The sequence below is a fragment of the Sus scrofa genome, chromosome 15 (genome assembly GCF_054392235.1).
Source record: "Sus scrofa isolate SSC_HxYL_T2T_F1_AM1 chromosome 15, Sscrofa_HxYL_maternal_Yorkshire_Landrace_v2.0, whole genome shotgun sequence".
Taxonomy (NCBI): Eukaryota; Metazoa; Chordata; class Mammalia; order Artiodactyla; family Suidae; genus Sus; species Sus scrofa.
Genome location: NC_139397.1, coordinates 80447851 through 80473978, shown reverse-complemented (window position 1 = coordinate 80473978; position 26128 = coordinate 80447851). Strand labels below are relative to the sequence as shown.

The following is a 26128-nucleotide window of genomic DNA, read 5'->3' as shown; positions in this document are numbered from 1 at the left end:
TCATAAATTATACTTATTTTTAAGATGTTAAACCAACCTTGCTTTGCAATAAACACAACTTGGTGGCTTATTTTTTTTGCATATTGCTATAGAGAATTCAGTTTTATTCTGTTGTTTCTTTGGATATAAATCATCTTTTTTTCACTGACCGCTCACAAATTTTATTTTGCAATATTCTGCACATCTACTTTGATGTACCTAGACTTGGGTTTCTTTTTGTTTAGTCTGCTTGGAACTCCCTGAACTTCTTAAGTATGAAGAATGATATTTCATCAGTTTGGGGGAAATTATTATTCATTATCTTTTCAAATATTGCCTCTGTCCTTTTCTTTCCTCTAATTCTGGTACTCCAATGTACATAATACCTTTTCACTCTAAACTCAATGTCTTTTACTCTCTGTTGTGTATATATATATTTTTTGTCTTTTGTCTTTCTAAAGCCACACCTGTGGTGGCACATGGAGGTTCCCAGGCTAGGGTTCCAACCAGAGGTGTAGCCGCCATCCCATACCACAGCCACAGCAACGTGGGGTCCGAGCAGCATTTGCAACCTACACCATAGCTCAGGGCAACGCCGGATCCTTAACCCACTGAGCAAGGCCAGGGATTGAACCTGTGTCCTCATGGATACTAGTTGGGTTTTGTTAACCACTGAGTCATGACGGGAACTCCCTCTGCTATATTTTTTATTCTATTTCTTATGTTTTGTTCTAAATGGTTTCACCTTTACTTAGTCTCTCCTCAACTTTCTCTAGTGTGCTCTTTAAGTGGTTCATTGAAGAGTTCCTAACTTTGGTTATTTTTTTTGTTGTTATAGGACTTCTCTTTGGCTATTTTCTGGTCCACTATGACACTTTTATGATTTCTAGGTATCTGTTGAAATTTTTAATCTTGCTTTTATTTTTTATAGCTGTTTTTTGTTTTGTTTTTTAGTAAAGCAGTTGGTTTGGGCCACAGTAGCATTATTCAGATCCTTTATATTTTCCTTTTGAATGTTTTGGAAAGAAGAAGAAAATATACCATTGGATTTTCTAAAACTTCCTCTTTGATCTCAGAGGCCATATCATTCAAACCCACATTCATGGCTCTTCATAGCAGCTTTGGCTCTAATCAAAATATTTAGACTTCTAACCACCACTTAAAATTTCCTGGACCAAGCCTGATAGTTCTTTTCCCTGTATGTTCCAATTTTGATAAATAATCAGCCAAGTAATTAGCTGCATATATAGCATATATATATGCGGTATGTGGAAGTTCCCAGATTAGGGGTCGAATTGAAGCTATAGCTGCTGACCTACACCATAGCAACATGGGATCCAAGCCATGTCTGTGACTTACACCACAGCTCATGGCAACGCCTTAACCTAGTGAGCAAGGCCAGGGATCAAACCTGCATCCTCATGGTTACTAGTTGGATTTGTTTCCACTGTACTACATTTGGAACTCCTGCCATTATTTTAGATGGTTATGTTTTCATCTCAAAAGATAAAAATAGTTTGTCATCAAAAAGCACTTATAAAAATGCTCTGTTAGCTTAGTATTGAAATCAGTGGAAATTTTAAATGAAGTTGGATTTCCTTCTATTTTTGGGGGAGATAAAATGTGCATTCTTAAGAAAAGATGTTAATAGCAAATTGACTATATATGAAATTCAGCTAGTATTTATGGCTCTTTTATATGCCTACTTCTCTTCCAGTTGTAATGGAGCACATAAAAGGAAGTGTAAGACAATGTTTATACCCTTGAAGATGTTTTAATTCTTTCCTGATAGTTGATATCCATAGTGATAACCTAATAACATTGCAAGGTTCTGACATGCCCTTACTCTCGGAATCACACAAGTGTTCAGTGATGCTCAATATAGTTTTTATATTAAGTTCATTTTATAGCATTATAATTTCTTGTCACCTTGTATATATGTGGATCTTAATTAGCTAACATATATATTAACCAGAATGTACCTTTCTGAGTCATTCTGGATAAATGGAGATTTCCATTATTAAATTCTTTTGGTGTTTGGTAATGCTCTAGGTCACATTCCGATATTCTTGTTGTTTTTAGTGTATTTGGGTAAGTATATAGGCAAGTGATTTGGTTGGAAATGTAAATTAATGAAGTATAAACACTTAGTTTTTAGGAATTAAGAGATGTTTAAACCATACTTGAGTAGATAAGTTAATTGATCAGTGATAGATTCCATTTGTGGCTAAAGGTTATTGGTAAGATGGAATGGATACATACGAGGGAGACAGTGGGAAAAAGTGATTAGGGTAAAAGACATATTCATATAAGTGGCTAGATAGGAAAAACGAATAGACAATAGAATGGGATTGTAGGACAGAAGGTATGCTAAGAAAGTCATATAAGGCATAGATACCGGGTGACCATGTTAAAAACAGTATAGAATTTATATCTACAGATACAGGAGAAGTGGGGAACAGAAAGGGCATTTCAAAAGGCAGGGAATTCTTGAGTAAATTATATGATAAATATCAAGAGGACTAAGGGAGATTTAGGCTGGAAAAATAGGTAGTACAGATGATAGAGGATGTTGTTATAATTTCATAAAGTAGATCTAGAACTATGGACACTTTTTTTTTTTTTTTTTTTGTCTTGTCGCCATTTCTTGGGCTGCTCCCACGGCATATGGAGTTTCCCAGGCTAGGGGTCGAATTGGAGCTGTAGCCACTGGTCTACGCCAGAGCCACAGCAGCGTGGGATCCGAGCCACATCTGCAACCTACACCACAGCTCATCGCAACACCGGATCCTTAACCCACTGAGCAAGGCCAGAGATCAAACCCGCAACCTCATGCTTCCTACTTGGATTCGTTAACCACTGCGTCACGATGGGAACTCCAAGAACTATGGACACTTTTAAAGCAGTTATCTAACACATGTTGCCACTCTGTGGGAGATAAGTGAAATAAAGGTCGTAGCATTCTCAGGTGGCTGTCGGGTGGGAATGCTGAACCCTGACCGTTTGATGTAGGTCCCCAGAACTTTGTCCCTCTGGAGAAAGAATTCAACAAAGAGAATGAGGGTAGTGAAGCAAATAAGTTTATTTAAAAAGAGAATAGGGAGAAGATAGGTATGGAGAAAGCACGGGCACTGGCAGGCTGGGGGGCAGAGAGAGGGACAGAGACAGAGGAAGAGAGTGACAAGTGCTTTGGAGGCTGTTTAAATCACTTGTATGGGTACAGTCCTTTCGGGTTTCCTTTGGCCAATCATTTTGCTTTGCTGGCTTTGGCCTGACTCGGGACCCTCCCCTGTGTGCATGCACATCTTTATGGATTCTAGCACAAGGGTCTCTGGGAAATTGACAGGATGTACTATGGTACCTCTCCTTTCTCTGACCCCTGAAAGAGCCTTTCTGCTAATATGTAGTTGTTCCGGAGGGAGGTCTCCTTGACCTCAAGAATGAGAAATAGGTGTTCTCTTTTATCCAAGAAGGATGCAGCTTTTATCTTGACGTTATCTGTCCACAGGAAGCAGATTACACTTGCTCAGCCTGAGACCCATGTGTCTCTTGCCTTAATACTTCTCATTGCTTTTTTGGTCTTAGGATTCTTTTACACTCTTTAAAGTTTTTGAGGGCTCCAAAGAGCTTTTGCTTATGTGGGTTATATATATATTGCTACTTATAGAAAATAATACTAAGAAGATTGGAAGATATTTTCAATGTACTTAAACACAGTAATAACTCATTGCCTATCACGTTTTTTTCCTTGGGAGGAATAATGTAAATAGTGAGAAAAGTGGCATTGTTTTACATTTGGGAAAATCTCGTCAGTATCTGGGTTAGCAGAAGATATGTAGGTACTCATGTCTACTTCACATATTCTGTTAGCTCTCAGGGCCATGATGGCATTACATGTTATGGAGCAAAATATGTAGAAACTTTTTCTCTTCATCTTTCTTCACATCTCTCCTCTAATAACTTTCCTCTAGCCCCTTAGCAGAATTTGTTTTATTTTGCCTTACTTATCCCGATACAACCAGATAAAATAAATATTATATGTTTTAGCTTCCGTTCAAGCAGGGAGGGTCAGTTTTTGTAATTTAAACAGAGGCTGCCTCTTCCCATAAATTATGAGTTCTAGTAGTTAAGATTATTTAGAAACCAGTTTTTCTTTTTTCTTTTTAGGGCTGCACCTGCAGCATGAGGAAGTTACCAGGCTAGGGGTCAAATTAGAGTACAGCTACCAGCCTATGCCATAGCCACAGCAACTTGGGAGCTGAGCCACGTCTGTGACCTACACTGCAGCTCTCAACATTAATGCACTGTTCGAGGCCAGGGATCAAACCCTCATCCTACTAGTAGGGTTCTTAATGCCGCTGAGCTACAACGGGAATTCCTAGAGACTAGTTTAAAAATGCCCATAATTGTTAGTTGTAAAGGTTCAAAAATAACACCCCCCTTTTTTTTTTCTTCTTGAGTTGAAAACCAGTAACAGAGAAATGCTAAAGAGACTAGATAACAGTTGACTTGCTCACCTGCTTTTAGGTGGTAATGACCACTGCAGAATTCTCCTGAAGAGGTAGATAAGAAAAGAAGAAAATCCAGTAAGGGCTGAGCTACATGCCTCTGCATCTTCCCCAGATGTTCCAGTCATCTGTCATTCCTTTTCTGCTAAGCAGGAGGAGGAGGAGAGAGGCCAGGAATCTTATTTCAGAAAGAATGGGAAGTGCGTGCCCCTCCTCTTCTCAAAAAGATGCTTGTTTTTATCTACTTTATAAATGCATTAGTAGTGGCTTAACAACCACTCTTTCTAACTCAGTAATGCCTAGAATAAAAGGCTTAAGATCACCGTTCCAAAACTTAAATTATCCTTTATTTCCCTATACTCTAACAACATCGTTAGCAAAACTATTGAACATGTCAGTTCACTGAACAAAGTCCATGTTGCAGTTTGTTTATCATGAGAGTTAGCATGATAAACATTGCTTAAAGAAATAGATGCCTTATGAAAACTCTAGTGAAATTTGAATAGCCATGCCTTCTGGTTTATAAGTTTTTAAGCTAAAACTGTCAAGGTATGTGCCCATTATGAATCAATTCTAATTTTAATACATTCATGGGGGGGGTGATGTTCTAGGAAATGTAAACTCCAAAAACACGGGTACTGTGTTTTAATCCCAGCCCTGCCATGTACTAGCTGTTCAACCTTGAACAAGTTAGTTCTGCATCTTCTCTCAGCTTCATTTTTCTGAATTATAAAATAGGAAAAATAACGTTTTCCTCATAAGATTTTTATGAAGCTTAAATAAGAAAACGCAGGCAAAGCATTTATGTTTGGGGCACAATAATTGCTCAATATAGGTTTATTAAATATTATATATATTACAATAACATCATTTTATGTATTATCTTCGTAATCCAGAATACTGGGCAATTGTATAGCATACCATTTATCCCCCTCATTTTCTGATTTATTTTTCTGACTTAAGTTTTCAGCTGTTAATCTTTACTGAGGGGCATTATAAAACAGCTGTTTTAAACTTACCTTTGTTCAGGACGAGTTGCTGGGGTCTGTGTTTCACGGCATCATCTCTATAAAGTCCTACAGACCTCAGTCTAAGGAATTCATGTCCCCTTCCCAAGCACTGGATTTGTACTTCTGTCTTAAATTGTCTAAGATATTATGTTTCCTTTTTTGAATTGCCGTTGAAGAAGTTCAGAAACAGACTTGTAGCCCTCCATTAGCAAAGTGGACTATATGTTATGACATATTTTGAGTACTCATCTTAACCTGCATCTTTCTCCCCCACCTCATCCTTGTTCTTTTCCTCTCTAGCTGCCGCACATAGTTTTTATCTTTCTTTTGTTACATCTTTGCAAGAGACCGCAAATACTTTCTGAATGAGAAGAAACGCAGGTGTACATTTACAATAAAATTGCATGAGTGTAAAATAAATCTTTAAACCTTAGGACATACTTGACGTAATGAAATAATTGTTGGTAATTTCATTTGATTAGTTTTTTGGCCACTGTGTAAAATTAGTTTGGATTAAAATGTTTTAGGTGCTTGGTGACTTGGATGGCTGTACAATGTCACTATATTGTCTTTGATATCCCTTGAGTCTATGATTACATGCTGTTCCATATCAAGCACCTAACTGTATGTATTGGTGCTCTTGCCCAGTAGCCCCCCAGATAAAATTGACATGTTCCTCTTGTACACATGAGTAAGCAGAGTTGAGGTTTGAAGTTGCTGCAAAACTGTAGGAATGGAGTCTTTTTTATTTTTTAAAGGTTTATATAAGTATAGTTGATTTACAATGTTGTAATTTTTACTGTGTAACAAAGTGATTCAGTTATACATACACACACATCACACATATATACACATCCATTCTTTTTTAAATTCTTTTCCCATATAGATTATCATAGAATATTGGATAAGGTTCCCTGTACTATACAGCAGGTCCCTGTTGGCCAGTCATTCCATATACTTCAGTGTGAATATGCCAAGCCCAAACCCTTAGTCCACCCCCACCACCACCTTTCCCCTTTGGTAACCATAAGTTTGTTTTCAAAGTCTGTGAATCTGTTTCTGTTTGCAGATAAGCTCATTTGTGTCCTTTTTCTAGATTCTACATAAAAAGTGATATCATATGATGTTTGTCTTTCACTCCCTAACTCCACTTAGTATGATCATCTTAGTCCATCCATGTTGCTACAAATGGCATTGTTTCATTCTGTTTTGTGGTCGAGTAATATTTCGTGTACATAAGGTCCATATCTTCTTCATCCATTCCTCTGTCAGTGGACATTTAGGTTGCTTCCGTGTCTTAGCTATTCCAAATAGTGATGCAGTGGACATTGGAATGCATATATATTTTCACATTATGGTTTTCTGTGGATAGATGCCCAGTGGTTGGATTGCTGGATCATATGGTAGTTCTAGTTTAGTTTTTTGAGGAACATCCATACTGTTCTCCATAGTGGTTGCAGCAACTTACATTCCTGCCAACAATGTAGATGTGTTCCCTTTTCTGCACACCCCCTCCAGCATTTATTGTTTGTAGACTTTTTGACTGATGGCTATTCTGGGTGGTATAAGGTGGTACCTCATAGTAGTTTTGATTTGCATTTCTCTAATAATTAGTTGATTAGTTGATTATTAGAAAATATTGAGCATCTTTTTATGTATTTTTTACCCATCTATATGTCTTCTTTGAGAAATGTCTGTTTAGATCTTCTGACCATTTTTTCATTGGGTTGTTTGGTTTTTGATGTTGAGCTACATAAGTTCTTTGTATATTTTGGAGATTACTTCCTTGTCAGTCTTTTCATTTACAAATACTTTCTCTCATTTTGTTTTCTTTACTACACAAAATATTTTACATTTAATTAGGTCCCATTTGTTTGTTTGCTTTGCTTTTTAGGGCCACCCACAGTATACGGAGCTTCCCAGGCTAGGGGTTGAATTGGAGCTGTAGCTGCTGGCCTACCCACAGCCACAGCCCTGCACTCCAGCCACAGCACGTCAGATCTGAGCCACGTCTGTGACTTAAACCACAGGCCACAGCAATGCCAGATCCTTAACCCACTGAGCGAGGCCAGGGATCAAACCTGCATCTTCATGGATGCTAGTCAGATTTGTTGCCACTGAGGCACGACAGGAACTGTTTGTTTTTATTTTTCGTACTCTAGGAGGTGGATCTGAAATGATATTGCTGTGATTTATGTTAGAGAGTGTTCTGCCTATATTTTCCTCTAAGTTTTATAGTATCTGATGTTATGTGTACGTCTTAATCCATTTTGAGGTGCTTTTGTGTGTGTGTGTGTGTGTATGGTGTTAGAAATGCTCTGATTTTGTTCTTTTACGGTAGCCAGTTTTCTTATTGAAGAGACTGTATTTTCTCCATTGTGTATTCTTGCCTGTGTTGTAGATTAGTTGACCATAGGCATATGGGTTTATTTCTGGGTTTCCTATGCTATTCTGCTGATCTATATTTCTGTTTCTGCCAGTATAATACTGTTTTGGTGACTATACCTTTGTAGTATAGTATTAAGTCAGGGAACCTGATTACTCCAGCTCCATTTTTCTTTCTCAGGATTGCTTTTGGTATTTGGGGTCTTTTTTGTTTCCATACAAATTAAAACTTTTTTAGTTCTGTGAAAAATACCATTGGTAATTTAATAGGTATTTCACTGAATCTGTAGTATAGATTGTACAATATAGATTGTAGTATAGTATACTAGTGTAGTATACCTTGGGTAGTATAGTCATTTTGATAATATTAACCCTTCCAATCTAAGAGCATAGTATATTTTTCATCAGTTTGTGACATCTTTGATTTCCTTCATCAGTGTCTTAGAGTTTTCAGAATACAGGTCTTTTGCCTCTTTAGGTAGGTTTATTCCTAGATACTTTGTTCTTTTTGGTATGATGGTAAATGACATTGTTTCCTTCGTTTCTCTTTCTGATCTCTCATTGTTAGTGTATAAGAATGCAAGAGACTTCTGGGTGTTAATTTTGTATCCTGCAACTATACTAAATTCATTGATGATCTCTCCTAGTTTTCTGGTAACATCCTTAGGGCTTTCTATGTTTAGTATTATGTCAATTGCAGACAGTGACAGTTTAACTTCTTTTCCTATTTTGATTCCTTTTATTTTTCTTCTCTGATTGCCATGGCTAGACTTCCAATACTATGTTGAATAAAAGTGAGAGTGTGGCCATCCTTGTCTTGTTCCTGATCTTTGCAGAAATTCTTGCAGCTTTTCACCATTGAGAATGATGTTAGCTATGGGTTTATTATATATGGCCTTTATTATGTTGAAGTTCCCTCTATACCCACTTTCTGGAGGGTCGTTTTTAATCAAAAATGAATGTTGGATTTTGCTGAAAGCTTTTTCTGCATCTATTAAGATGACCATATGGTTTTTTATCCTTTAATTTTTTAATGGGGTTTATCACACCGATTGACTTGTGAATCTTGAAAAATCCTTGCCTCTCTGGGATAAATCCCACTTGATTATGGTGTATGATCCTTTTTGTACTGTTGGACTTGGTTTGCTAGTAGTTTAGTGAGGATTTTACACCTATGTTCATTAGTGATATTGGCCTATAATTTTCTCTTTTTTTTGGTCTTTTTAGTGTCTCCTTCTAGTGAATATTTTATTTCAATTACTGTATTTTGCATTTGTGCTTGCTTAATCTTTAAACCATCTATTTCTTTGTTCAGTGTTTCTTGTGGTTTATCAGTCTTTGTTTCCAGTTTTTTTCCCAAGATCTTGAATCATATTTACTAACATTACTCTTAAAGTCTTATTCATGGAGGTTGCTAATCTCCAGGTCACTTAGCTGATTTCCTGGAGTTTTTTTCTTCTTCCTTTGTCTGGGTCACTTTTCTCTGCCTTTTCATTTTGTCTATCTTTCTGTGTGGTCTACTTTTTGAAGGCTATAGGGTTATAGCCTCTCTTGCTTCTGGTGTCTGCCCCCTTGTGGGTGAATTTGATATGGGGCTTGTGGCAGGCTTCCTGATAGGAGGGTGCTGGTGCCTGCGCACTAGTTGGTGGAGCTGTATCTTGTCCCTTTGGTGGGTGAGTCTTTGTCTCTGGGTGTGATTAGAGGTGGCTGTGTGCCTTAGGAGGTCTTTATTCAGCCTCTTTGCTGATGGGTGGGGCTGTGTTCCTTCCCTGTTTGTTGTTTGGGCTGGTACTTCTCAGACCTGATGGGTAGGACCAGATTTTTCCAAATTGGTGGATTCCAGGTGAGGTCACGCTGATGATTATTCCCTGGGACCTCTGCCTTCAGTGTTCTCCACAGGGGCCATAGCCACCCCTGCTTTCCCAGGAGAACTTCCAAGGCCTACAGGTAGGTCTGACCCAGATTTTAATGAACTCCCTGCTTTGCCCTGGGTCCCAGTGTACATGAAACCCTGAGTGCACCCTCCAAGAGTGGAGTCTGTTTCCCCCAGTCCTGTGGAGCTCCTGCACACAAGCCCTGCTGGCCTTTAATGTCAAATGCTTCAGGGAGCTCCTCCTCCCAATGCCAGGCCTCCAGGCTAGTGAACCTGACATGGGCTTTGGAACCCTCACTCCTGTGGGAGAGCCTCTGCAATATAGTTGTTTTCCAGTCTATGGGTCACCCACCTGGCGACTATGAGATTGCTTATATTATGAAAGTGCTCCTCCTACAATGTTTATTTGGCTTCTTCTTTGTCTTTGGGCATGGAATATCTTTTTTTGGTAGCTCTCAATCTATTTTGTTGATGGTTGTTCTGCAGTTGGTTGTAATTTTGGTATTTTTGTGACAGGAGGTGAGTTTGAGTCCCTCTACTGTGCCGTATTGTCTCTCCCTCTAAGTGAAATAAGTGTATTAAAAGGCTTGAATATTAATGTGTTATTTATAAAGCAAAGTGGGGTTAAGGTGACAGGCAGATTGTGATGGAATATGGGTGCTGAAAAGTTGAAGGAAGTTTCTATCTATCTATCTATCTATCTAAAGCCAGGGGTACCAAAACAATTGAAATTTTTGTTTGGTGTTGGTTTATATTTTATTTAAGGAATATTTTGGGGTTTTATATTGTTTTAATAGTTTCAAGATATTTTGTCTGTTTATAGTGGTTATAAATATTTTTTGGTCCTTCAAACCTAAATCTCAGATATCGAAAACTGTTATTTTTCCCTAATCCTAATTTCTTTCCCCCCAAACCTAATCAGTTTTCAAATTCTATTACATCTTTCTTTGAATCCCCATGTCAAATTATGGGTATAGGAGGTGATTTAAAATCTTTTTAACCTCTAAATGTCTGCAAGTCTCTGAACATAACCTCCTTTCTTCTGGTTTAGCTTCAGTAGACTCTTAGTTCTGTATGGTCTTTTGCTTTTCAAATTCATATTTGTGTCTAGTCAGCAAGTGAACCCATTTCATTGCCATTATGGCTGGCTATCTGTTGTGTACAAAACTGTCTAATGATGATCCAGCTTCTCAAGTGCTACATCATTGGGATGAGTTAGTTTTAATTGCACTAGTGATAGGTTCAGAAAGTAGAATTTCCCTTTAGGTGTTTTTTTTTTTTTTTTTTTTTTTTATTTTATTATTTTTTTTTTTTTAAGGATGTTAAGAAGTAATGAAGTTTCCCTGAGAATTTTTTCTTCTTATGGTGCGCCTGCAGCATAAGGTAATTCCTGGGCCAGGGGTCAAATTGGAGCCGCAGCTTTGGCCTACACCACATCCATGGCAACACCGGATCCAAGTCTGCAGTGTATACCACAGCTTGTGGCAACGCTGGATCCTTAACCATTGAGCAAGGCCAGGGATTGAACCTGCAAACTCAGAGACAACATCAAGTCCTTAACCCACTGAGCTACAACAGGAACTCGTCCCCTAAGAATTTTAAATATTCTAGTAATAATACCTTGTACCTTCAGGAATTTAGGACTAAATAAGAGTGTTTGTAAATCATGTCTATCATATACATGAACTGTCAATATTATTTCTTAATGTTTTTGGCTATAATTTAATATTTAATGCTATATTCTGCTTTGGTATCCTGAATGCATATATGCTTCTCATTTGCTTGTAAAGTGTAATTTCTATTTGAAGTCTATGACAGATATTCTGCAGTTAGAATCTATTATCAACATTGTATAGCCTACTAAATAAGGAATTTTAAGTCTTATTCAAAGGAATTTCCAACCTTCCAATAGATATGATACCTGTGATCAGACTGTAATCAGATTTCTTAAATAACAGCACAAATACTATTAAAGTTTTGCAGAGAGTAGTAACACTTGTACTGGTGGTATATTTTCTCGCTTTGAAAGATAGATCATGGTGGCATAACAACTATTTCCAAAAGGCTGAAAATACTGTGTAAAATCATACTTATCTGTTGGTTTCTGATTATATAGTTTGGTATTGCATTTTTCTTTTGAATGGTGATTTTTTTTTCACTAGATGATTGTTTTAATTTTTATAGCATTAAAAGAGACCATGTAGAGTCCATATCAAGTTTAGAATTACAATTTTCAAGATGAGTCATAATCAAGACATATGTATGTTTATATTGATAAGCAATTAAGGCACAGCCATATTGATAATAAAGAACAGTGAAACAAATCAAGTAGCAAGTAATAGCTTTTCCTTGTAGTGGTTTTTCCCCTTGAGTTACTAACTTGATATGAGATTGTGTCTTTTTTATGCATTACAAATCCTTCTTCTGCTTACAGCTATGCAGTATAGGTAGCATGTGCCAGGGTTGAATAAAGTTTATAATTTTCTGGTAAATTTTGTACATGATATGTAGTTTTTTGAATAAAAATACATACGTATGAACAAAAGGCTGCATTCTTTTTTTTTTTTTTTTTTTTGTTAGGGTTGCACTAGCGGCATATCAAAGTTCCCAGGCTAGGGGTTGAATTGGAGCTGTAGCCCCCGGCCTACACCATAGCAATGCCAGATCTGAGCCGCGTCTGCGAGCTACACCACATTCACTTCAACGCTAAATCCTGCATCCTCATGGATGCTAGTCACATTCATTTCTGCTGCACCATGACAGGAACTCCAAAAGACTGCATTCTTAATGTTTATCGATATTTCAGCCTTTTCTTAAAGTTCTTGATGTGATTTTAAAATATTAATTTCATAAGCACTGTACTTTGTTTTTATAGAACTTTTCACCTGTAATTTTTTTCTTTTAAAGATCAGTGGATAAGTCTGTCATTGTGTATGATACTGTAAGTATTTCAAAATCTTGTGTGATCTGTGTAATTATGTTTATTCTTTTGAACTTTGAGGTTAGGCAAGATGGGAAAAATGTATATTTTTTTCTGAACAGGGTGCCGAAGAATATAATATGTACATTTTCAGAAATGCTAAAATAATTATGAAAGTAAGGTATTGGTTCTGGGACAAGCCCTTAAATATTTCAGAAATGGTTTTAAGATAGACAGATTTTTGATCAGAGAAAACACACATTTAAAGAGCACCAATATTCAGAAAAATCACTTTTCAAATCAATTATTCTTAAACTTGTATACCAGGTTTCTTTGATGGCAAAGTGGCCTACCATTTTAGAGTACTGGCTGGATTTAGAGACTAGTATAAGGAAGAGTAGGTTATAAAGGATTTGGAAATATGGGGCTTATTGTATATCCATGTGAATAAAGACCAAGTTGCATGAGTATGAAGAAAAATGAACATTTTCTAGAGAGTCAAGCTGTAATTGACAAAAATATTCTCCAAGAGAAATCAGTGTTGAGTGGAACTTCACAGCGGTCAAGTTTAGGTTGTTAAGTATGCCATTAAATGAAATAGAGATGTAAGCCATCAAAGTGTAGCAGTCAAGCAAGAAGCTAAGGTAGTCCTTCACACACAAGTTCAAATCACTGAGTGTTGGCAGAAAGTGGCAAAGAGTATTCAAGTTAAGTTAGATCCTTAATATTTTTCAGGAAATTTTTGCAAGATTTTGCATTTACAGAAATGACTGTAACAAATTTTTGGATATGTGTGTGTGTGTGTGTGTGTGTATAATCAGTTAAATGCATCTAGATACTGGAGCCAGCTAAATGTACTCAAAATCTAAGTGACTAATTTCTACTCACTGCTTTGTAGTGGGTACAAGTCAAATGCCATAACAAAGATAGGATTTATTTCATGGTTATCATTAGCAAGTTGAGACAAAGTGGTTAAGACTCTATTTTACTAAAAATTTCAGCAGACAGCAGTGCTGATAATTGAGAAAGAGTGAAATAAGTACCTGATAGTATTAGTTATAAATGATATTCTGTATTCATTGGGTCAAGTTTCAGCTTATATTAGTGACTCATAATAATAATAGAATACATAGAATATATAAGCCGTTCAAGTCAAGTCTTTACTCAGGCGAGAGTAAAGTTACTGGTAAAGCTGTTTATGTTGTTTTGCAGAATACTGAGAATATACTTTACACCTTGACTCAGCACACCAGGTATGAACCTTACCTCACTTTGTGTTAATATAATTAAAAAATTGGGCTGAGGGGATATATCATAGTTGTTTTTGTTAACTAGGTACGTCACAACTTGTGCCTTTGCACCCAGTATCCTTTTACTTGCTACTGGTTCAATGGACAAAACAGTGAACATCTGGCAGTTTGACCCAGGAGCACTTTGCCAAGGTTAGTAAGAAGGGCATATTTAACCCAGTTCACCAATGCTATTTATCATTAAAGTTAGAAATTCAGTAATTTTTTTGAGAAATTAATTCACACTGCTTGTCTCAATATAAAGCTTACATTCAAAACTAATGTCATTTAAAAATAATTTTAGAGAACCCAGTGTTAAAGTGATTGACCTACATTAAAACTGTTGATATAAATGTTTTTGGGTCTACAATTGTGTATGTCATGAGCTCTTTATTTATACTGTATACTAATTTTTCAGATAAATATAGCCCTGAACAAAATATAAATGATAATTTTATTTTGTTGGTTTTATTTTTGGTTTCATCAAGCAATGTTGTTACATAATTTTGGGGTTTTAAAAAAAAATTTTTTTTTTTTTTTGTCTTTTTGCCTTTTCTAGGGCCACTCCCGTGGCACATGGGGGTTCCCAGGCTAGGGGTCTAATCGGAGCTGTAGCCACCAGCCTATGCCAGAGCCACAGCAACGTGGGATCTGAGCCGCGTCTGCAACCTACACCACAGCTCACGGCAACTCTGGATCCTTAACCCACTGAGCAAGGGCAGGGATCGAGCCCGCAACCTCATGGTTCCTAGTCGGATTCGTTAACCACTGCGCCACAACAGGAACTCCAAAAAATTTTTATCACTGTCAAAATTAACCAAATAGTGGTGCTGATAGGCAGTTGGTAGATTAGATATACTTTTGCTGATATGAATTTTATATAATAAAAGCTTTTTCTGGAATGGAAAAGTTCTGAAAGTGTAGTATTTAATGTAATATTAAATAATACTTTAATTATGCATAGTATTGTTTGATTTTTTGAAATTTCTTAAAGGATTTTAAAGTAGAAAACACTGACTTAAAATTTCATTTGCTTTTTTACTGCAAAGTGAGAATGTTTATAAAAGAAATACTTTTGCTTGTACTTCACTTACCTTTTGTTTGAGGGTTTTTTTGGTTTGTTTGTGTTTTAAGCAAGGATCCCAGAAGATCAACCAGAGCAATTTGTCGAAGATTGGTCAGAGGACGACGTCTCAGACTGGCTTTGTGCACAAGGTTTAAAAGACCTCGTTGATATTTTCAAAATGAATAATATTGATGGAAGAGAACTGTTGAATCTTACAAAAGAAAGTCTGGCTGATGATTTGAAGATTGGTAAGATTAATGAAAGATAGGTAGTCTTAAAAACAACTTCTGATGATTTACTCTGAGGTTGGATTGAGTTGCATTAATGGTCTCCTTTTAATATTTGACCACAGTAGTTTTCTGGTGTATGTCTTTGTATAGAAGGAAGTGCGTTTTTTAAGGAGTTCCTGGTGGCCTAGTAGGTTAAGGATCAGGCATTGTCATTGCTGTGGATTGATCCCTGGCCTGGGAACTTCTGCATGCCATGGGTATAGCCCCCCCCCCCCCAAAAAAAAACAAAAAAAACCCCAAAAAACAGAGGACAGTATATTGTTACTTGATAATGGAAAAGAAATGTTACATACTGTTTCTTTAGGTAATTAAAGCCACTATGTAACTGTAATTTAAAAATATACTGGACTTCCCCATCGTGGCTCAGCAGTAAGAAACCAGACTGTATCCATGAAAATGAAGGTTTGATCTCTGGCCTTGCTCAGTGGGTTAAGGATTCAGTGTTGCCTTGTGCTGTAGTGTAGGTCACAGATGAAGCTTGTATTGTGCATTGCTGTGGCTGTGGCATAGGCCAGCAGCTGCAGCTGGGTTTCGACCCCTAGTCTGGGAACTTCCATGTGCTGAGGGTGCAGCCCTAAAAAGACAAAAAAAATATATATTTATATTTTTGTATTATACACACACACATGTATATGTAGATATATTATTAAATAGGTATGTTTAAATTGTGATATAATTCACTCTTTTATAAGTGCAGTAACTTTTAGTGTACTCAGAGTTGTACAACCATCACCGCTACGTGATTCCAGAACATTTCCATCACTTCCGGAGGAAACTCTGTGCCCATTGGCAGTCACTCCTATTCTGTTTTTGTCTAGCTCCTGGCAACCATTCATCTGCTTTCTGTCTGGAAGGATTGGCCTTTCGTGTCTAGCCTCTTTGGCTTAGCATGTCTCAAGGGTCATACATGTTGTAGTATATGTTAGCACTTCATTTCTTTTTATGACTGAATATTCCATTGTATGAATTTACAACTTTTGCTCATTTGTTCATCCGTTGACTGAATTTAGATTGTTCTCATTTTTTTTAGATTTTATGAGTAATGCTGCTGTGAACCTGCATGTACAAGTTTTGTGTGGGCATCTGTTTTCAGTTTTCTTGGGTGTATAATTAGGAGTGGAATTGGCAGGTCATATGGTAACTCTGTGTTTACCTTTGAAAAACTGCCTGTTTTCCAGAGCAACTACATTTTTTTTAATGTTCTCACCAGCAGTGTATGAGGATTCCAGTTTCTCCACATCCTCATCAACACGTTTGCTTTTCAAATTATAGCCATCCTAGTGGTTTCTCATTGTGGTTTTGATATGCATTTTCCTGATGACTAGTGACATTAAACAACTTTTCATGTGCTCATTGGTCATTTGTACATCTTTAGAGAAAGTCTATTCAGATTTCTTTGTCCATTAAAAAAACTGGGTTGTCTTTTTATTGTTGAGTTGTTTATATAAATTTGGATTCTAGACCCTTAATCAGGTAGTGATTTGTATTTTCTCCTATTCTGTGGCTTATTGTTAGACTTTGTTGATAGTGCCCTCTGATGCACAAAAGTTTTTGTTTGGGGTTTTTTTTTGCCTTTTTGTCTTTTTAGGGCCACACCCGTGGCATATGGAGGTTCCCAGGCTAGGGGCTGAATTGGAGCTGTAGCCACTGGCCTACACCACAGCCACAGCAACACGGGATCCAAGACACATCTGCGACCTACACCACAGCTCACTGCACTACCAGATCCCCAACCCACTGAGCAAGGCCAGGGATCAAATCCGCAACTTCATGAATGCTAGTCGGGTTCGTTAACTGCTGAGCCACGACGGGAACTCTTGATGCACAAAAGTTATTTAAACAAAATTTTATTGGAATATAGTTGGCTTACAAAGTTGTGTTAATTTCAAGCATACAGCAAAGTAAATCAGTTATACATGTATCCATTCTTTTTTCCATAGAGGTTATTATACAATGTTGAGTAAATTTCCCTGTGCTATACAGTAGGTCCTTGTTACCTATCTATTTTATATATAGTAGTGTGTATATGTCAATCCCAGACCCCCAGTTTATCCCTCCCCCCACATTTCCTCTTTGGTAACCATAAATTTGGTTTAAAAATCTTTGAGGCTGTTTCTATTTTGTAAGTTCCTTTGCATCATTTTAAATTAGATTCCACATATTAGTGATATCATTTTATTTGCCTTTCTCTGTCTGACTTCACCTAGTATGATAATTTCTAGGTCCATCCATGTTGCTGCAAATGGCATTATTTCATTCTTTTTATGGCTAATAATCCATTGCATTTATGTGTCACATCTTTTTCCAGTCCTCTGTTGGTGGACATTTAGGTTGCTTCCATGTCTTGGCTGTTAGAAATAGTGCTGCAGTGAACATAAGAGTGCACACATCTTTTTAAATTATGGTTTTCTCCAGATGGATGCCCAGGAGTGGGATTGCTAGATCATATGTCAGTTCTTTTCTATATTTAGTTTTCTGAGGAACCTCCATACTGTTCTCCATAGTCGTTGCACCAACTTATATTCCATTTACGTTATATTTTTTTATTTATTCAGGTTGTCTTAATGTCTTTTGACAATGCTTTGTAATTTTCCATGTACAAATCATTTTTTTCTTAAGTGTACAATTCAGTGGATTTTAGTGTACTTTCAGAGTTACAGAGTCATCACCACTGTCTAATTTCAGAACATTTTTATCCTCCCCCAAACCCATTCTAGCCTCTCTGTAGCCTCTTGGCAACCACTAATCTGTCTTCTGTAGAAATAGGATTTACCTATTTTGGACATTTCTTGTAAGGGGAATCATACAATATGTGGCCTTTTATATATGGCTTCTTTCATTTATCCTTTCAGGGTTCATCCATATTTCCATGTTTTGTATGTATGAGTAGTTCATTCCTTTATACTGCTAAATAGTACTCCATTGTATAGCTATACCACATTTTGTTTATCCATTCATCAGTTGATGGACATTTGCTTGTTTCTGCTTTTTGGCATTTATCAATAAGGCTTCTATGAATAAATATGTATGAGTATATTTTCATTTATCTTGGGTATATAATTAAAAGTAGAGTAATTCTACATTTAATATTTAGAGGAACTGGCAGACTGTTTTCCAAAGCAGCTGTGCTATTTTTCATTCCCACTAGCAATGTGTTAGGTTTCCAATTTCTTCACCTTTTTGTCAACACTGGTTATTACCTACCTTTTTGATTATAGCCATCCAGTAGAAATGGTGTTTCATTGTGGTTTGCATTTGCATTTGTAATGATATGTAGCATATTTTCAAGTGTTTGTTGCTGTGTATATCTCTTTTTTGAACTTTATCCTTTTAAAGTTGATTTTTCTCTTTTTTTTAATGGCCACACATGCAGCAAATGGAAGTTCCCAGGCCAGTGACTGAATCCGAGCCACAGCTGCAACCTATCCTGCAGTTCAGCAACACTAGATCCTTCAGCCCCCTGCACCACCCTGAGGACCAAAGGAACCCACACCTCCGCAGACACTGAGCCGCTGCACTGTGCCACAGTGGGAACTCCTAAAATTGATTCGTCTTTTTATTGTTGAATTGTAAGGGTGTTAGCACACATGTATAGTATTTTTGACAGGGTAATGTATGCAGGTTTCAGAATATTAAATGATTCTGTATCCTTATTACAGGTTGTATAATTATCCCCTTTAATGAGATGACTACTGTCTAATTATAAATGTGTTGTGGTGCTTTTGAAAAATTTTTTCAGAAATTCTCAGTTTGGTTTCGGTGAATTACACAGGAAAGAAGTCATAGGAGGGTAGTGCAACAGTCCCTATGATGCAGGAAGCTGCTGGATTGACTTGTACTTCTCTAGATGTGGTCAGTGAGTCCAAATATATTTAAGTCATTTATTACTCATGGCACAGCAGGAGACATGAACTTCACATTCTCATTGGCTCCCCTTTCCCCGTAAGTCTTGTGGGGGCAATTTGTGTTTGTGTCATAGCTGAGGAACCCCGAATTTATGAAACCCCCATCTTATAGGGGGACTTCTAGCAAACTAGTTCATGAGGAAGACATTATCTTTGTACTTGTCAGGAAACAAATTTGCCCTCTGACTGGCAGGGAGACACTGTCTCTAGCTTCCAAGGAAGTTTGCAAACATCCTTGAAAAGATTGCCAGGCAAAAGGTGTCATAAGGTGTATATAAACACTATAGAGAATTACCTTCTAATCAGAAAGCTGATTTGGTTTTTTATGGGAAGTTTGAGGCATTCTAAAATGTAATTCTTTTTTTCTACCCACCCCAACCTCCCAAACACCTCTACCTAAAACAGAACTGTCAGCTAGTTTATCTAAAGATACAAAACAACTGATAACACTAAATTTCCTGAATTTAATTATATTAAATTTCTTGAAATTAAAAATTAAGAATTTAAAAAATTTAAAGATACAAAATTTATGCATACAGTCTTAGACAAACAGATGACCTTTATTTGAGATTGTGTTTCACTTGAGATTGTTACATATTACGAGCAAATAATATATCCAGTTTCATAATGTTCAAAAATATAAGGTGGAATTTTTATATTATTAAACTGAACTTTTTTAAAATTTATTTTTAGGAAATTTTTTGTTGACTAAACCTATAATAAGGAGCATTTTCTGATTTTGTATAGTATATTAGTGTTCTGGCAATGTGAAATTCTTGAGAAACTTAGAGATTTGAAAGTTACTTAGAATAAACTTTCTATTGCTGAGTTAATAACAGTATTTTATATATAATATATATAAAGTATATTTAAAAATGTATATTTAAAGTATATTTAAAAAAAGAAAAAAAATATTTTAATGGCTGCACCTGCAGCATATGGAAGTTATCTGGCCAGAAATTGAATCTGAGCTGCAGCTGTAAGCTATGTCACAGCTGCAGCAATGCTGGGTCCTTTAACCCACTGCTCTGGGCCAGGGATCGAACCTGCCCCTCTGCAGGGGCATGAGCTACAGTCGAATTCTTAACCCACTGCGCCACAGTGGGAATGCCCAGTATTTATTACAAAGATTTGTTAAAGAATTTGTAAAGAAGAGGTCCCACGTGGTGAAACAGTCTATCTGAAGATTTTTGATTGTAGTGGATAAAATCTTTCTCTGTTTGCTGAAGACGTGTTTAGAGGTTAAAAGTAATTCTCTAGCCATAACATAATAATTTCTCTTCAGAATCTCTAGGGTTGCGGAGTAAAGTTCTGAGGAAAATTGAAGAGCTCAGGAAAAAGGTGAAAATCCTTTCTTCTGGAATTCCTGATGAATTTATATGTCCAATAACTAGGGAGCTTATGAAAGATCCTGTCATTGCATCAGGTATGTATGGTGCTATTCTAAGTCTCAGGGCATATATTGTACCAAATGAATCAGTAGTGTAGACAGTCTACAGAAGTTTGTTTAAAATGTGGAAAATTTTTTAAATTGTCATTTTATTTCTCATAAGGAGTTTCTTTAAAAAAAATTTCCTGGGGTTCTGTCATGGCTCAGTGGAAACCAATCTGACCAGCATCCATGAGCACGCAGGTTTGATCCCTGGCCTTGCTCAGTGGGTTAAGGATCCAGCGTTGCTGTGAACTGTGGTGTAGGTCACAGACAGGGCTCGGATCTGATGTGGCTGTGGCTGTAGTGTAGGTCAGCGGCTATAGCTCTGATTGGATCCCTAGCCTGGGAACCTCCATATGCTGCAGGAGCAGCCACTAAAAAAAAAAAAAAAAAAAAAAAAAAAAAGGCAGAAATAATGCCTTAGATCTGAGGTGAACTATTGAACACTGTGTATTTCCTAATAAATAAAATTGGATGGAGCAGGTTTAGATAAGAGACAAAAGATATGTTTTGCAAGCTTTACTTAAACTTGTAAAATATGTATTTAGTTACTAGAAGTTAAAATACTGTTTTCAAAGATAGGCTGTTGAGATCTGTTGCTTGTTTTATCCTAAATTTAAACCTTACAGAAATAAGAATTTAAAGATTATAGAGTTAACATCATTCCACATTAATTTCTAATCTTTGCCAATAAGTGTAAATATACTTTATATAGTTGTAATCAGTGAATCCATATTATATTGTGCTTTTTATTTTTAAAACTTTATTATTACACATTTCTGAGTATTGGCTTTAGACATGTAATTTTCACTTTAATAACTTTATTCCATTATGGCTGTACTACAATTTGACTCTTCTACTATTTGATTTATGTATATGTCTGAAAAGCTTTATGTTGTAAATAACGTTGCCCTGATATCTTGGTACTCCTTTTATTGTCTTCTTACCATTGCTTAGGGATGTTTTCATGACCTGTGTGCCCCAAAGCAGAATTAATCAGAGAATATTTTATGAAAATTAAGAAGTAATTGAAAAGTTTTTGTTAGATTTGTTATTAGATTGTTTTCTAGAAAATTTAGAATGCTCCCAGCAATGTATATAAGTATAGTTGTTTTTCTGCAGTTTTGTGATCATTGGTTTTTTTTTGGGGGGGGGGGTGTCTTTTTGCCTTTTCTAGGGCTGCACCTGCAGCATATGGAGGTTCCCAGGCTAGGGGTCTAATCGGAGCTGTAGCTGCTGGCCTACACCACAGCCACAGCAATGCAGGATCCAAGCTGCGTCTGCGACCTATGCTGAAGCTCATGGCACCGCTGGATCCTTAACCCACTGAGCGAGGCCAGGGATTGAACCCGAAACCTCATGGTTCCTAGTCAGTACTCCTTCTGGCCTATGAGAGGCTTTTGTTTCTGTTCTTAGGATAGTCAGTGTGCCTTTTCCATGTGGTAGATAAACGTGAACACCAATAGATCTCAAATTTTACATTTTACAGTTTCACCCCCCCCCCCCCCAGAGAGGGACCATTCTGACATTTCTTTTTAGTGCCAACTCCAAACATCCCAGAGAAAGGACTCACTGGTCTAACCTGAACAAGGAACCTACCCCAGTGGTAGTCTCTACAAGCGTGAGGTGTGATGCTGTGGTTTGTCCCACCATGGAGAGTAGGATTATATATAAATGAGGTAACACCATAAGGAGGATAGTGGTGGAAGGGACGGTTTCCAAGAAAGGGGTACTGACCAAATAAAGAATAGTTACTACATAGATTTTCCCATGTTTTCTATATCTTCGATTTCTAAGTAATATATACTTTTTTTTGGAAATTTTATTTTATTTTTTTTAACAGAATAAAATACATACATTTAAACACAATTACATTCACACAGATTATTGTATCATGGATCTTAAGAAACAGATTAAGTGACTCCCTGTGGAAAAGTATAATGGAAAATATGCTGAGACAAATAGGGAATTTATTCCATACTTTATCCCATTTTGTATGGCTTTCATCCTTACTATTTAGTATTATTTATTATATTTCAATATTTCTTTAAAAATTAGCATTATATTAAAATTGTTATATTATGCAACTAAAATTTATAAAGAAGAAAGCCTTATATACCATTAAATGTTTTATATAGCATAATAAAAAGAATAACTTAACTGGTAAGAATAACAAAAATAATATACCCTCTGAAAATAAGTAGAATATAAAATGCATAAACTGGTTAAAAAACAGTGTAGCTATATAAATATGTCCTCACAATGTATTACATCTTATTGATTCCTCAATATAGGCATTACACCATTCTAGGTGATGTGATAAACAAGACATTATAGACCTTACATTGTACCATGGAGAGAAATGATTATTAATAATACAATTGTAGAACTGTATTATTGTACAGTTGCATTATTTAATTATAATTATAAATTCTTTGATGGAGAGGAAATCAGAATCAGATGTAAGACTTCAGCATTCCAAGAATGATGTCAAATGACCCCCTTTATGGTGGATTATGCACTTATTTACTATGAGATATATTTCTTCTCCAGAGATTCCTTGTTTGTGTATAAATTGTAGATTTTTGGTTTGCAGTCATTCTGAAGTTTTGGTATAAGAGTCTATATGTATATGAGATTGTTTTAAGTTGTTGTTCTCTTAATTGCAAGTTCATCTCCAGTGTCCTGCATTTGTATCCACCTCTTCTCATGATTTCTGATTTTGATGGTATAATTGTGCATGGATGATTTCGTATCTTTACTGTATATATGCCTTTACTGGTGAGCCTTGTCATTTGTGGAATTTTTGTTTCCTGTTGCTGTCTTTTCTTTTCTGCCTAGAGAAGTTCCTTTAGTATGTGTTGTAAGGCTGGTTTAGTGTTGCTGAATTTTCTCAGCTTTTGCTTCTCTGTGAAGGTTTTGCTTTCTCCTTCAAATCTGAATGAGAGCCTTGCTGGGTAGAGTATTCTTGGTTGGAGGTTTTTTCCTTTCATCACATTAAGTATATTAAGCCACTCCCTTCTGGCCTGCAGAGTTTGTGCTGAGAAATCTGCCAATAACCTTATCGGGATTCCCTTGTGTGTTACTTGTTTCTTTTCCCTAGCTGCTTTCAATCTTTTCTCTTTGTCTTTAATTTTGGTCAGTTTGATTAATATGTGTCTTGGGGTGTTCCTCCTTGGGTTTATTTTATACGGTACTCGTTGTGCTTCCTGGATTTGAGTGAGTGGTTCCTTTCCCATGTTAGGGAAATTTTCGGCTATTATCTCTTCGAATATTTTTTCTGTCCCCTTCTCTCTCTCTTCTCCTTCTTGTACCCCTATAATACGGATGTTGGTGCATTTAACATTGTCCCAGAGTTCCCTGAAACTCTCATTTGTTTTCAATCTTTTTTCTCTTTTCTGTTCTGCATCCGTAATTTCCACTAATCTGTCCTCCACCTCGCTTATTCGTTCTTCTGCCTCCTGTATTCTGCTGTTAGCTGCTTCTAGTGAGCTTTTTATTTCAGTTATTGTATTTTGCATCTCATCTTGTTTAAGTTTTATATCTTGTATCTCTTTGGTTAGTGTTTCCTGTGAGTTATCCATCTTTGCCTCCAGTTTATTTCCAATGTCTTGCATCATCTGCAGCATCGACAGTCTAGTCTTTTTCCTGGAGGCTGAGAATCTCCTCATTGCTTAGCTGATTTTCTGGGGTTTTTCCTTTCTCCCTCATCTGAGTTATAGTTCTCTGACTTTTCATTTTTATAGCTTTTTGGTGTGGTGACCTTTTTACAGAGTAAAGGGTTGTAGCCTCTCTTCCTTCTGGTGTCTGCCCCCCTTGTGGCTGAAGTCAGTATGGGGGCTTGCTGAAGGCTTCCTGAAGGAAGGGGCTGATGCCTGCCCACTGGTAGGTGGAGCCAATTCTAATCCCTCTGGTGGGTGGGGCTTTGTCTCTGGATGGGATTAGAGGCAGCCTGTTCACCGAGGGGTGGGACTGTGATTCCCACCTGGATTGTTTGCCCTGGGGCTTCTCAGTGCTGACTGACTGACTGACAGGGTGGGGCCAGATTTTCCAAAAATGTCCACCTCCAGAGAAAGGCAGCTGCTGAATATTCCCGAGAGCTTTGCCTTCAATGTCCTTCCCTCACAGAAAGCCACATTCACCCCTGTTTTCCCAGGATGTCCTCCAAGAACTGCAGTGAGGTTTGATCCAGATTCCTATGGAGACCTCGCTCTGCTCTGGTACCCAGTGCATGTCAAAGTCCGTGTGTGCCTTTTAAGAATGGGGGCTCCGTTTCCCCCAGTCCTGTGGAGCTCCTGTGCACAAGCCCTGCTGGCCTTCAATGCCAGATGCTCCAGGGGCTCTTTCTCCCAGTGCCAGATCCCTGCACGTGAGGGTTTGATGTGGGGCTCAGAGCTCTCACTCCTGTAGGTGAGTCTCTGTGAACCAGTTAGTTTTCAGTCTGTGGAGCTTCCCACCCTGGAGGTATGGGATTGTTTATATTGTGAAATCGCCCCTCCTACCTCTTGATGTGGCCTCCTCTTTTTCTTCTGGAGTAGGTTGTCTTTTTTAAGGTTTCTGATCCATTTGGGTGGAGATTGCTCAGCCTTTAGTTGTGAATTTTTGTTGTTTTTAGGAGAGAAGTTGAGTTCCAATCCTTCTATTCCACCATCTTAATCCTGTCTCTAAGTAATATATACTATTAATTTACATTTCTTCTTTTACCCAAAGATTGTTAGAAGAACTGTCATGGAAATTACCTTGCGGAACAGTGCACTCAGGATCTCACATTGCTGCAGCTGTGGTGCAGGTCACAACTGCAGCTTGGGTTTGAATCCTGGCCTGGGAATTTCCACATGCCATGGCTGTGACCAAACAAACAAAAAACTGTTTTAAAGTTTGCAAGCTGTTTGATTAGTTTTGAGGGTGTTTTGTGGGAAAGAGGTGTCTGGTTTTATTGCATAGGATCAAAGATGAAAGGGTTTTTCTTTGGGGGGGATTTTCCTTGTTTATTATAAAAATTAAACAGTTAACTTTCATAAAATTTCAATGGACATTTGAAGGAGAGGCATTCTTTTTGGTCACAAATTGTTTTTTTTGCAACACTGTTGATATAGAATATTAACATGTATATGGATATAGGTATCAAATTGTTAATTGTCTAATATAGAGCCTCTGTAACATTGCTATCCAGTACTAGTACAACTTTTTGTAATGATGGAAATTTTCCCTGTCTGTATAGCCAATGTCCATTGGCCACATGTGGTTATTGAGCACTTGAAATGTGGCTTAATGAGACTGAGGATGTGAAATTTTTTTTTTTACTTTATTTAACTGTGATTGGTTTAAATTCAAATAGCCACTTGTGGTTACTATGGGCAGTACAGCCTCATAATCTATTTCTTGAATAAAATTTATTGAGGTATAATTTACGTAAAAAAATCCCTCCATTTTTAAGTATACAGTGTGATGAAGTTTTGAAATGTATTCAC

At 37.0% G+C, this 26128-nt stretch overlaps 2 protein-coding genes and 1 long non-coding RNA gene across 20 annotated transcripts in view; 1 reads left to right on the top strand and 2 right to left on the bottom strand.

Annotated features, from left to right (window-relative positions):
* LOC146395936 (uncharacterized) overlaps positions 1-26128 on the bottom strand; it is a 1175949-nt gene that overhangs the window by 331665 nt on the left and 818156 nt on the right. The gene's annotated exons all lie outside the window — the stretch shown is intronic.
* DAPL1 (death associated protein like 1) overlaps positions 1-26128 on the bottom strand; it is a 933549-nt gene that overhangs the window by 505341 nt on the left and 402080 nt on the right. The gene's annotated exons all lie outside the window — the stretch shown is intronic.
* WDSUB1 (WD repeat, sterile alpha motif and U-box domain containing 1) overlaps positions 1-26128 on the top strand; it is a 71403-nt gene that overhangs the window by 15229 nt on the left and 30046 nt on the right. For 8 of the 18 annotated variants that reach the window (XM_085001208.1, XM_021074784.2, XM_085001207.1 and 5 more), the window contains 5 exons: positions 12663-12696; positions 13888-13928; positions 14011-14117; positions 15099-15278; positions 20511-20651. The exons of 2 other annotated variants lie outside the window; for them this stretch is intronic. In XM_085001208.1, the coding sequence (XP_084857334.1) occupies positions 12663-12696; positions 13888-13928; positions 14011-14117; positions 15099-15278; positions 20511-20651 (503 nt within the window). Of the gene's footprint in view, positions 1-11073; positions 12697-13887; positions 13929-14010; positions 14118-15098; positions 15279-19059; positions 19173-20510; positions 20652-26128 lie in introns of those variants that run through there. 8 more of the 18 variants (XR_014830493.1, XM_085001200.1, XM_021074786.2 and 5 more) reach the window with 4 other exon arrangements.